The following is a 14,040-nucleotide window of genomic DNA, read 5'->3' as shown; positions in this document are numbered from 1 at the left end:
AAAACAACCTCGTCTAGTGAAATTTTTGAGGTGGCTTCTAATTTGATTGTTTAGAGCCTCGGCTCTATATAACTTTTTCCTTCTCCAGATAAGGAATCATTTTAGGTCCAACTTCCAACTTCAGTAAGAAGGTCACTTGGGTTAAGGACGATTACAGTTTCTTCCAAATTTTTACTAGTATTCTAGAATATAGAATTTTATTGGTTTGGCTGGTTCGTATGACAAGTTAAGGTTTTCTAATCCCTACACTTATTTAATGCTTAATGCATAGAAGTTGATTTATCATGTGGGAGAGATTCAGCACACATCATTTTTTTCAACCCTGTTTCTCCATGCAAAGAACTAGAACATGTGATATGTAATTGTAGGTAGACCAGTGGAACATGCAAGTATTTCTGAATGCTGCCACGAACTCCATGATTGGTTTATTTGCTGCTGATACCAAGACAGAGAATTATTGCAAGGAGATTGTTTCTTCTACCACTCCAACTCCTTGCCATTCCTTTCTCTAAATAGTATTGAATAGTCCAACAATATTGGCATCCTTTGACTTTTTAAAAACTAAAGATGATAATAAGTACCTGTGAAAATTCTCCTAGACAATGGGTAGCTCCGAGATACTAGAGCTGCTGATCAGAACTTATGAAAATATTCACCAACAAAGGTAATGATAAATTTATTATCTGCAGTTTTCTTTTTAAATTTTTAACCAGTGTTTTCTTTACCCCTTAGAGTAGTATGGTAAGTATTACTGCCAGTTTCACTAACTTAGTTGTTTCTATTCTTGGTGCGTTCCTCGTGCCACCATTTGAACTTTATTCAGTTAGACATGCACCCATGCCTACGTACAAAAAGCAAACTAGCAGTATAAATATTCACAAGGTTGACGTCATTCATCCCAAAATATTGAAGAGATTGGAAGCAAAGGGCTTACACTGGCAGACCATATGAGCGGGTGCTGTTTTAAGGTTGTACTGATACTAAATGCCGAAATCATGCATGTGTGATGCTTCCATGAGAGACGCCCAGCCCAAGTCAGCTCCTTTTCATGAAGAATTACCATAACAGGCTCAATATAGCCTGCAATGTACAAAACCAGGACAATCGCAGCAAGTAAAAACTCCAGGTAAAAAAAAATGAAGCAACATTGCGACGTGTGCACTACTCCAAAATGATAAGTATGAACTCCTACCTTGTTACATATGCCAAGAATGCAACCAACTTTATCCATTAAAAGATAACTTTATGCACACTGCAATCTTTCAACCGATAGAATACAAATGAACACTTGAAATGTTCTAAAGATCTTACCATGAACAAATACAAAATCTTTTACATGTTTCATGTCAAGCTCACGAAGGCTAATCACATAGGAAGATTCAATCCGTATAGAGACAGTTCCGGTGGGGCCATTAGCATCATCATCTCCAACAAAACCATAGCCCGCCTAGCATGTAATAACAACAAAAAAACTTGTGAGCAAACCAAAACATATTGCAAACATCTTACCACTGAAACAATTCATACACCATGATATAGCAACGATCTCCAATAACAAAAGTTAATGAATGCTTTCAATTACCATTTAACTGGATTCACATATTTAACCAGATTGGGAATGATTTCTCACCTAACTCACAGTATATGGTTTTAGCCATTACTACGACATAAGAAGAGTTCAACAAAGTTGGGGAGTCATAGGACAGCCTATGGGCACTCCATGAGATCAAAATGTCACATGTTTAAACCTTACTAGAAGAGAGGAAAGACCTTTTACCAACACAATACATAAGTCCTGATAACTCAATAACCACTATGACAGTGTAAATGGGCAGTTGTGTTTCCCTAGTGAAGCAATCAGGAAGACCTACCGTGACCAGAATTTATCATTTTTTCACAGGTATAGAATAGGAAACTTGATTTCAAGGCCAAAATTCCTTAGCAAGTCCATCTCAAGCCATTGTTTGATGGTGTTGGGCGTGTGTCCCTACATGCTTGGAGACCATCCTCTTTCAGATTCCAGTTAATGCACAGGAGTATTTAGTGATCAGAAAGAGGGAGAAGCGTAACGGTGGTTTAACTTATTGATTCAAGCAGTTGAAGGGAATTAAACTTTGTAAGAGCCAAGTGTTTAGCCAAACTGAGTCAAGAAAATCCAAGATACCGCTAGATAGAGAAAAAGGATAAAGTAAGAGATGATCAGCTTCAATAATATAAGAACATGGGCTTCCCCCAAAACAAATACAAGAACACGGACAATAAAAAGATTAATAACTTATCCAATTATGAGCACATATTCTTGTGTGTGTATATAAGTTTAAAGGGGAGTTGGGTGAGCATGGGGGCGACACGTCTAGTCGGCCGGCCCCGCATCGTCGTCCCCCGCTTCGCGTGTGCATGCACACGTGTGTGACCCCAGTGTCGTGCATTGTGTGGGTGGATAAGGCGTGCACTGCAGTGTGATGGCAAACCCACAAATTAAAGTTATGAGGTAAGAATTACCTTGAAAAGGTTGAGTTCGGGACGCATCCAAGCGATGGCGCTCTTAGATCCCGGCTTAGAGTCAACATAGAAAGCCTTCCTACATCCATCGGCTACCAGGGAATGGGATGTATAAGTCACGGAGATTCTCCCAAGGGGAGCTCGACCTCGCCTTTGTGACCCGTGAGCTTGGGATGTGGCTTGATTCCACTCACTCACTCCTCTCACTATGCTAGAGTCTTCGAGTCGCGTGCTAGTGATTGCCTATGGTCTTATATGCTCATTGCGGTTTTGGTTCGTAAAAGACCTAGGCGTAGGCTAGGTAGGCTTGGCTGGCTCATGTTGGGTTTGGTTCAGTTCGAGGTTGGCTTGGGTTGACTACAGTAGGTACTATTGGATTCAAGTTAGGTCGAGTTTAGGAAGGTCGAGTGGGTTGAAGGTTCAAGCGGTTTGGGAAGGAGCGTGTGAGTTAAGGGGGTAGGGCGTGTGAACTAGAGAAGGGTCAGTTAGGTTAAGAGGATGGGGCGAATAAGAAATGGAAGAAGGCCAACCGGAATCCGATAGAATTCCAACAGCACCTCCCCTAGGGGGGTATAAACAACAAGAAAAGGTGCTCGACGATTAGCCGAAGCACCCCGGAGGAGTCCAAGGTGGGGTCCACCGGGTTTAAGCCCGTCTAGGCACCGCCAAGGAAGAGCCTCTTTAAGAGGGTTAACCTAGACTAAGTGGGTTAGGTTAGGTTGTGGTGTATAATAGGGTGTAAGGTATGGAGTAGGGTAGAGCATAGGATGTGGAGTATGATAGGTGTGGACTAGGGAGTATAGTAGAGTATGAGGTAGGGAGTATACTAAAATATGGGAGTATGAAGTATGATGGAGTATGAGGTAGGGTGTAGGATGGGATATAGGGTATGGAGTAGAAGACATGTGGATTGGGTGGTTAAGTTATGGGAGTATGGTTAGGTTAGGCTTAGGAAACCCTTGGTTAAGTGTAGAGACTTAACCAAGGTGGGCTAGGGTTAGGTTAAACTAACAAGGGGAGGTTAACCTAGGGTTACGTTTAGGGTAAGGGGCAAGATCTCTTTTGCACAAAAGTTTTCTCTCTCCTTTCTCAAGGGGATAGAATTTCATTAACCACAAAGCAAAAAGAGTCCTCCTTAGTTACATAAGTAATGGGGTTTACATAGAGCTCCCCCTTTGAACAAGAGTGGATGCTCAAAACCCTAGAGAATTGAGTAAAAAGAAATATATAAAAAATACAACTAAAATTCATGTAAATGGAAGATTGATCAAAAATGACATGCATAATGTCCAAAATTGACAATTAGGTTCCTCAAAATGGGCCTATTCCCATCCACATAGTATAGGGCCCTGGCTTTGGCATATCTGGGGCCAAAATGGGCGATCTATCACTGGAAAAATGTAGATTGTCTTGCCACGAACGTTTCGGTATATGATTTGCAAAGAACCATGAGGATTTGATGTAGTTCTTGATGGCTTTAAGTTTTATGGTTTGCATGCAAGCGTTCCTTGATGTTCTTCGATCAATTGCTCCAAAAATGCCAAGTTTGTTGTGGATCTTTTGGTGGTAAATTGAAGGCTCACCAAGAATCATGCGAAAAGACCTCCGATGACCGAGTTATGATTTCGGTAAGTCAATGAAAACCAATAATTCTGCTACATCTAAAGTTGTGCCACTTTTGAGCCTCGGATGGCCACCGATCCAAACTCCAATTGTGATTTTTCTTATGTCAAATTGAAAATAATCGAGTCACAATCAAAATGCACCAAATTTGAGCTCGAATGGATCGCTGAATGTCGAGTTATGATCAAAAGAGTGCAAAGACGTCACGCAAACTGATTTTTACGTGAACTTCAAAACTTGCGGACTTATCTCTAAGATTTATTTCAATCCGGCCGACGATCATGTGCGACATATCCAAATTTCAGTTCAATCCGACTTGCGGTCGTGAAATCCTGGATAGTATAAAAACAACCCACTTTTAGAAAGTAGGGCCCAAAAAGGCCCATTTGGTGTGAAATTCGAGAGTTAGGGGTTTTTCGGCCTTTTGAATTCATTCGTGGCGATCGGGAAGCCATCTGAGGTCAAATTCTAGGAGTTTTACTGAACTGTTCATCCGTGCACCTATGGAGTACAGTACTCCTTTACCTCACTTTTCTCATTTTGTGTTGTTGCCATGCTCAATTGGGCTGAAATTTGGGGGATATGTTTGGGGTACTAGGCCCACTTTTGTGCTCTTTCTGAGGCGAGATGATGTCATACAAGGGCTCTTCAAATCATGGGCTTTATCACGCACGTGCTTCCATGGTTTTTCGAGCATACTGAGTGGCCAGGAGTCATGGTTGCCGTCTCTATTATTCGCACAAGTGTCGAGTGCGTTAAAATGCATACAAACAGTGTCCTCCACCATGTGTTGCTCCCAAGTCAATGGCCCTTATCCTAAACTCTCTCTCTCTCTCTCTCTCTCTCTCTCTCATCCTCTACCATGTGTTGCTCCCAGGTCATTGGCCTTTGTCCTAAATTCTCTCTTGCATAGTCTCTCTCTAAACCTGAATTCTCTCTCTTGCATGATCATATCCCCCTGTCCTTACCTAATTCTCTCCCACTCTCTCATGCACTCATCTCTCCACCCCAATTAATTCTCTCTCCCTTTACCGTGATTGGTTATATCTTTCTCTTAAAAGACTTATGAACCACTTCTATATTTAGCAGCTTGAACCCTTAAGGCTGGTTCTCAAAGTGAATTATCATCTCTTCTTGTTTTGAAAAAGTTTATTTTATGTATATATTGATAATAGAGGATTTACATTAGTTTCATACCTATCTAACCCAAGGGTTGGGTAGTATGTTGTTTTGTACAAAAATGTGGTGCCCAAAATAACAAAAAAGAAAAGCCTCTCATGCAGGAGAGGGATCAATCACAAAATTGACTCTAGCAACCCCATCCTCAATTAGACTCTCTTCAAGCATGTCTAAAAAAACTCCAGGGAGATGAAAATGTATGCTCTTTAGGTGAACATTTGCTCTAAGTTCAAAGGAAACGCCCATAGTTTAGAAATTAGTTAATCACATTCTTCGAGTCTCCTTCAATGATAAGCAAGAATCCCCATCTATTGAACAGTGTAAGTCCATAAATGAGAGTTTTTTCCTAGCTACTATGAAGGAGGCGACTCTCCTATCGGCCCCATGTAGATTAGCAGTGAAGTGATGAGTGATATCTGAATATGCACCCTATGCCCGCTGGTCCTAGTTGCAAAGGAAGAAGTCATCAAAATTCAGTTTAATGGTTCCAATTTCTGAAGGTAAGCACTGTTGGGGAGAAAAGGGCAACGTAGAAATAAGATGCATATGGTCTGCATGTTATTTGCGCATCACACAATAGTTTGCTGGGGAAATGCCTCTAAGCTGGACGTTGTAGACTGTGAGCACTTTTTATTAATGACTACCCAGGTAAAGACATGAATCTTCAGGGGTACCACAATTGAGCACATATTACTGGGTAGTGGTTGTGGTTGTTGCTTGACTGCAACTAACTTTAAAAAGATGTTACTGAGGATGTGCTGGATGAAACACCATATATTTTCCCAACCTTGTTGGGGTTTGAAAAGGACATTTAGAAGCGAGAGGAGTGCTACTAACTCGTATATCTCTACTTAGGTTAGAATCCTAAATCTCGTGGACCACACCATTGCCCACCAATGATTTCATAAGATTTGTGAGTTGTGATCCACTAACAATGTAATGTGGCTTGGTACGAGAGTGTTCAGAGAGCAATCACCCAGCCATCAATTCTTCCACATTCTAACAATTTAACCACAAACCTGAATCGACTAACAAAGCTTAGATAGGTTGATGTGATGCCTTTCCATACCCCTGACCCCCGCGTCATTGGCGACCCCTTGGCAGCCAGCCCAAATTGTCGTGTCCCATAAGACAAACCTTCAGCCTTCATCGTTGGCGTCCTTACACACAAAAGAAACTCCCCTTGCAATGTCAAAAAGGGAGCGCCTCAGCATTCCTTATCATGGCCCCTATCAATGAGCACAGGAAATTTGGATCATTGTTGAACCAGGAAAATTTGCTTTAGGATCAACTCAGGGTCCATGGTTTTCACAAGTATTTGCCGTAACCCTGTAGGCAACTTGCCTACCAATTTATAATTAACTGTGATGTAGTCGCCACAAATATTGCCTATTTCTTTGAATCCACTTCTATGTTGTAGCCATGACAGGGAATGCCATATCCCGCAAAACTTCAAAGCCCACAAATACAGTTGCCATTGATTCAAGTGCAAGGTAGCTCCGATGGATGGGGCTAGTGGAGTTCAGACCGTGAGTTGCATCTTCTCTAGAGGGGTAGGAAAGGAGAAGGCTTCCATAATGAGCGACCTGGGTGCAAAGACTGGGTTGGGACTAGATTTTCTTACCCTCTTCATTTATTGCTTTTAAAGATAATCTTTGTGACTGAAAGACACCCACAAGTTCACTGCAGCAGGCCAACAGCTATTCTTCCTTACGTCTAACACTCCCAATCCTCCTCCTCCGCCCCCCCCCCCCCCCCCCCCCGGCAGGGGCCCTTTTGAGGTAAGGCAGCAGAGATCTACTAGAGTTTGGGGATGGGGTATCGGAGTATCTATAGTGGAGGTCCATTCTCTAAGTGTGTTGAAAAGTGGTTCATGCTCAAGAAAGACAATGATGTTGATAGAGATTAAACTACAAAAAAAGTTGTAATATAGGCCAAGGAGGGGCTTATCCTGCGAGATTGTTAAGGTTGGTGGCAAGATTCAAAAATTCGGCTGCCCAGTGTGTTAGTTTTAGTCACGGTAGATAACCAGACAGTTTGTGGATACCCTGGCAAATGGTCTAAAAACTGACTGTCATTCGATGGGTTCACTCACAATCAATTGCCAGACTTACAGTCGATGGCTTGACTTAAGTCGATGGCCTGACATACAGTCGATGGCCTGATTCACTATCTCAACTCCCAGGAAAATTTTGGCAGCACCCCCCCTTATCCGAAATCTGTGACGAAAGAATAATACCAGAAAACTCCTAGTACCAGTCAAACTCCAATAGGAAATGGAGCAAGTTTTGGAGGTTATATCTAGGAACAAAACAGTCCTAGTACCAGTCAGACTCCCGTAGGAATCGGATGACTATGTATATATCTAGAATCTGGAAGCAAGAGAGGAGCTCGTTTCTTCGAAGTGTTTAATGCCACCGACTCGGTTAGGAAACCGATATGCAAACGGTACCCGGTGAGAACATTCCCAGGATATAGCCAAATCAGAAAGAAATTCCTAAATCTTTGAATTGCACGTTCAAAGATTCGCTCAAAACCACAGTAAAATCATACTGATATGTTTTTCTCTGTTACCAAAATAATTCGACAGACTATTTCAAATTATTCCCAAATAACTTCTCTGAATTAACAAGAAGATACTCCTTAAGCATTCAATAAGTTGTAACAATCTCTACAATAGGTAAACAGACATCATGGAACATGGCATACCCATCATAAGTCACTGTGAAAATGCACTTAGAGAGAGAGTGAGTAAGTAGTACGATTTTTTTTATTTTCACACACCAACTAACCAACTTAATCTCTGTCTATAATGAAAACGAATATATAAGGAAGGAGAGATTGATAGGTCATGAAAACAAAGGACCACATCATTACCAAAACATGATCTCATGTGATAACACATCATGAGCATGTGGCAAATATAAAGAGTACTAAAAGGAGAGAGAGATGAGAAGGTGCCACATGTCGCCCAAAACTTAAGGAAATCAAGGAGACTCCAGGAGTTAACTGACTAAAGAGGTAAAAGAGAAAGAAAAGAAAGTGTGGTCCCTATAACCACCCAAAGTAAAGAAGTCAAGCATAAAAGAAGAAGTAGAAAAGCCGTGTTTGTTTTGAAACAAAACAAAATAGTTTTAACAATCCCCCACCTATTCCAAAGCACAAGGACTGCCAAAGAACTTATCAGGAAAGAGAATGCATAAGGGAAGGTGTCTAGGATACTTGAACCTTCGCATAGTGTTATACAAAACGCTTATCAGGACAGTGAGTGAACGAACGTTGAACTATATCCATAAAAGATAAGCCTTCCACATACCACACATTTCCTTTCAAAGACTGATTTTCTAAAAGGCTTGCTCTTTAAAGACCCTATGCTTATCCTATTTTCAAGAATGCTCTAAGAAATGCCCAATTTCCATAGGAAGCGGCCTCCACCTCCACACTCATATAGGTGAGTCCATGAAAGATGTCCAGCAATGCGACACCCCAGCTAAGGCCTTACATCATCTAGGTAAATGGAATCATTAAGAGCAAGCTCAACCTCTTTTTCATTACAGTAAATACACCACACAGCCAAGGATAGGGCAAAAATCTTACAAATTTCCATAATATAAAATTTTGTGTAAACTTACTTCAGACATCACAAGAGTGACTTGTTTGTCGCTTTGAACCTTAGACTTGGGATCTCTATCCTTAGGTAGGGTTCCCATCACTCTGTGGCATAATACAACTAGGTTTCAATCCCATCCGTCTAGTTGTCAGACTTGGTCCCTTGTAAGGCATTTAGTTAATGGATCCGCCAAGTTCTGGTTAGAGTGAACATGGAGTACTGAAATAACTCCATTTTCCAACAAAAGTCTCAATTGTGCCTCAAACGAATAAATCTAGATTTTTCAATATAAATTTTACTTTTCGCTCGGTATACTGCAGCTTCACAATCACACCATATTGAGACTGCAGGCATGGACCCAGAGACAAGTGCTATGTCTACCAACAAGTTCATTTGCCACTTTTTTACTAGTGACTTCCAAGTTTGCTTCTTGGAACCCCAAGCAATAGCACCTCCACCAAAGGTGAAGATCCATCCGCTAGTAGACATGGATTCATCAGAATCCTTAATCCAGTTTGCATCGATGTATCGTTCCAATACAGCGGGTTCACCCACATAATGTAGGCTGTCAACGGTTCCTTTGAGATGCCGCAGGACCCTATTGACTGCATTCCAATGCTCTTGACCTAAGTTACTGGTGTATCCAATCAGCTTACCCACAGTAAAGGCGATATTTGATCTACCGCATGACATTGTATATATTATACATCCAATGACTCTTGCATAGTCCAATTGGGAAACAGGACCTTCACAGTTCTTTCTGAGTTTAAGTGAGCATCATAAGGGGACAAAACTGGCTTAGAATCGAAGTGACCAAATCTTTTGAGTACTATAGTGGCTTTGGGTTAAAACATACCCAGCCGAATTCCTCACTATTTTAATTCCAAGTATCACATCAGCTTGCCCCATGTACTTCATATTAAGTTCAAAAGACAATAAGTTCTGTGTCCTTTATGCATGCAGTATCGCTGCCTAATATGAGCACATCATCTACATACAGGCAAATAATAACAACTGCACTATCACAAACTATGACGCGCACACACGTATCAACATCAGTGATTTGAAATCCGTATGATAAAACAATTCAATAAATTTTTCATGCCATTGTTTGGGTACTTTCTTCAAAGCATATAGGGATTTCACAAGTTTACAAACTTTGTGCTCGTCCCTGAAGGACAAATCCCTCAACTTGCTCAAGATAAATTTCTTCATCTAGTTCACAATGGATAAAAGTTATTTTGACATCCATCCGATGAATAGCCAAGGAAAAGAAAACTCGAATCATAGCCATTCGTGCGACTAGAGCATGAGTGTCAAAGAAATCAACACCATCCATTTATTTAAATCATTTTGCAACCAGTCTAGCTTTATATTTTTCAATACTACCATCCACCGTAATTTTCTTTTTGAAAATCCACTTACATCCTAAGGGCTTAGAACCAGGAGGTAAATCCACCAATATCCAAGTATCATTCTTCAAGATAGATTTCATCTCATCGTTAACTGCCTCCTTCCAAAAGGAAGCGTCACGTGAGGACATGGCATCCTGGAAATTTTTAGGATCTTCTTACAAAAGATACCTTTGAAAATCAGGACCTAAATCTATTGGTTTCCTGATTCTCTTACTTCTCATGGGATCTAAATCCTCAGTGTTCTCATGCTCACCAATTTTACGTTTATTGCATTGTTCTTCATATTCATTATCTTGCTCACCAATAAAAGTGTTCAAAAAATTCTGCATCCCTGAACTCTATAATTACATTAGATTCCAGGTCAAGAAATCTATATGCTTTACTATAATTAGCATAGCCTACAAAAACACACTTAACAGATCTAGGTCCAATTTTGCGCCTCTTAAGGTCGGGTAGCCTTACCAAAGCTGCACAACCCCAAACCTTGAGGAATCCTAAAAGAGGTTTCCTTCCTTTGCAAAGTTCATATGGTGTAGCATAAGATTTTGAATATAGATCTGATTTAAAATAAAACAAGTAGACATTAAAACCTCTCCCCAAAGATTTACACGGAGGCTAGAACTGATGAGCATGCATTCACCATATCCATAAGAGTGTGATTTTTCCTTTCAGCTAAATCATTCTATTGTGGTGTGTATGGGGGCAGTAACCTGGTGAATTATTCCATTTTCTTCACAATAATTAGTCAAGTCAGCAGAACAATATTCACCACCTGTCACTTCTAAAAACCTTAATTCTTAAATTCAATTGGTTTTCAACTTCTGTTTTTGTAGACCTTGAATTTCTCGAATACTTCATCTTTGTTTCTAATCAAATAAACATAGGCGTATCTTCAGAAATCATCTATGAAAGTGACAAAGTATTTCTTCTTACCACAAGTCTGTACGCCTCTCAAATCACAGACACCACTATGTATCAATTCCAGTAACTTGGAACTTCTTTCTGCTTTAGGAAAGGGTTTCTTGACATCTTTGACCGCGCACATACATCACAGAGTATTTTCTAAATTCGCACACTTAGGAATTAGGTCTAAAGTACTCATTTTTCTTAATGCATGATAATTAACATGACCTAATCTATCATGCCATAAAGAAAAGGAGTCAAGCATATACACAGAAGAAAATGTAAATGTTTCATTTAGAATACTGAGCTTGAAAATGCCCTCAGCAGGGTAACCCTTCCCATAAAGACAACATTCTTCGACAAGATAAACTTGTCGGACTCAACAACAACTTTGAAACCCCTCTTGTCAAAAGGTATGCTGACACCAAATTTCTCCGAACTTCAGGGGGATGATATACATCCAGAAGGGTGACAACTTTACCGAACGTGAATTTTACTTCAACCATCCCTTTACCAAGTACTTTAGAGGAGCTAAAATTTCCCATAGACAGGACAATAACCTCCACCACCATTTCATAGGTCCTAAACATGTTTTTATTGTTACAAACATGTCTAGTGGCACCAGAGTCGACCCACCAGTTTGTAGTGTCCCCAACAGAATTAACTTCAAAGATCATAGTGACAAATTTTTCTTCGGCCGCATTAGCACGAACCTGTTGTCTCATTCTAATTCTACAGAATTTCTTCATATGGCCGACTTTGCCGAAAAATGGCACACCATGGGTTTCTTACCCTTGGTCTGAGTTGTCTTTGTATTTAAACTTCGGATGCTTTTCTTCTTTCTTATCTTCAATTTTCATTCCTTTTTCAGTTCTTGACTTCTTCTTTCTCGAACCTTCAACTACATGGGCTCCGACAACCATCTGAGACCTATTTTTTTTCTTATCTTGAAGTCTAGTCTCCTCTTCGATCCTCCGATGGGCCATCAACTGTTCAAGGCTAAAGTCTTCATACTTGTGCATCAGTGTGTACCTGTAATCTTTCCAGGAAAGCGGCAATTTATCGATTATTGCCCCAACATGGAATAACTCAGTAAATTTAATACCATTAGATGCAAGTTCATTGGATATGATTTGAAAATCATGAATATGAGCCAGTACCGATTTTTCTTCTGTAATTTTAAAATTTAAGTATCAATTAATGAGATACTTCTTTCTACCAGAAACTTCGTCTTTATATTTGGCTTCTAGAGCCACCCAGAATTCTTCTGCAGTTGACATTATTGAGTAAAGATCAAACAAAGGATCACCAAGTGCATTCAGGATATGCCTTTTACATATGTAATCATTTTCATCCCATGCTTCATTTTCTTCAGCAATCCGATCTGAAGTAGTCTAATCAACGGTATTCTCCCGGGAGTAGTTGGCGCAACGGGACGTGGTTTCCTTATTACATGCTCTATTTTTAAGGTCCTCAGAAGAAATAGGACCTTAGACTGCCATCTTCCGAAATTAACTTCTTCAAAGCGATCTAACCTTACTAAATCCTAGGTCATTGCTTTTAGCGAGCTTCCAACGGCCATCTTATAAAATTTAAACACTTCAAAATTGTTAGTTTCAGTCACGGTAGATAACCAGACAATTTGTGGATACCCTAACAAACGGTCTAAAAACTGATTGTCATTTGATGGGCTGACTTACAATCTATTGCCCGACTTACAATCCATGGCCTAACTTACAGGCAATCATGGCCTGACTTACAATCGATGGCGTAACTTACAATCGATGGCGTAATGTCACACCCCAAGAATTTACAATACTGTTATTCTTGAGATGTGACAGACAAAACATATATACATCTATTGATAGGACGAATTTACAGTGGCGAGGTCTTACAAAGTAAATAAAGAAAGCTAGCACAACAACAGTATCTTCCAAGGTTGATCTTGACTAGCACTCAAAATGAATCCACAGTTATCCTAAAAAATGTTTACCATAGTTTGATGAGTTTGACTACTTAGTAAGTGATCATCATAATCCTAAAAATAATCATGATTGAAAGATATCAATATTTTCCAAAATGAGATCTATTAACAGAAATGTATCAACAGTTTCACTTTCAATAAATGCATAATTAAGTATAATCCGAGTAATTGAAATGCTTATAACACTTTTAACGGCAGTACATAATTGAAAGGATTTCACAAAATACCCTACTGGCGTCGCAAGTAGGTCACCTATATACCCCATCAGCGTCCTGATGGGTCCACTTAATCCCTATCGGCGTCCCAGATAGGTCCACTTAATCCCTGCAGGTCCACTTATACCTCGCCGGCGTACCGGATGAGTCCACTTAATCCTTACCGGCGTCCCAGATAGGTCCACTTATACCTCACCGGCGAACCAGATGAGTCCACTTGCATACTTAAATTATTTCTAAATCTCTTTAAACATTCGAAAGCAGCAATATCATGTACTCAACATATCACTAAAATCATTAATATGAATTTCACTTAAACCATTAATAACAATCACTCTATATAACATTTCAAAAATAACCAATCAAATATTTTAGGCTCAAATTTAGAAAGGTAGCAGTTTGTAAAGGCATTCTAGCATAATTGCCAATTTAATATGTATAGAAAAACTCTTATAAAAATTCAAGAATACGGAATTATCACAATTTATGGGATATCAATCCACAAATAAACATTTCACAACAATACTATAATCAATTGCAAAAATGTCAATTTTTTTAAATAATAAGGCAGTCATTTGCACATGAATTTTACAATGTCTAAATATTCAA

At 39.8% G+C, this 14,040-nt stretch overlaps 1 protein-coding gene across 10 annotated transcripts in view; it reads right to left on the bottom strand.

The window, feature by feature from the left end:
- Positions 1-14,040, bottom strand: part of CPSF160 (cleavage and polyadenylation specificity factor 160) — a 68,166-nt gene that overhangs the window by 43,282 nt on the left and 10,844 nt on the right. For all 10 annotated transcript variants that reach the window (XR_016040382.1, XR_016040384.1, XR_016040383.1 and 7 more), the window contains exons 4-5: positions 1,312-1,447; positions 935-1,080 (exon numbers count right to left, since the gene is read on the bottom strand). Coding sequence is in view for 2 of the 10 variants with exons in the window: in XM_020671837.2 (XP_020527496.1) it covers positions 935-1,080; positions 1,312-1,447 (282 nt within the window). In the remaining 8 variants the exon portion in view is untranslated. The remainder of the gene's footprint in view (positions 1-934; positions 1,081-1,311; positions 1,448-14,040) is intronic.

This window comes from Amborella trichopoda, chromosome 9 (genome assembly GCF_054954075.1).
Source record: "Amborella trichopoda isolate Santa Cruz 75 chromosome 9, AtrichopodaSantaCruz75HAP2 v2.0, whole genome shotgun sequence".
NCBI classification, from domain to species: domain Eukaryota; kingdom Viridiplantae; phylum Streptophyta; class Magnoliopsida; order Amborellales; family Amborellaceae; genus Amborella; species Amborella trichopoda.
Note: the sequence above shows the minus strand (reverse complement) of the source record. Positions and strands in the feature narration are given on the sequence as shown.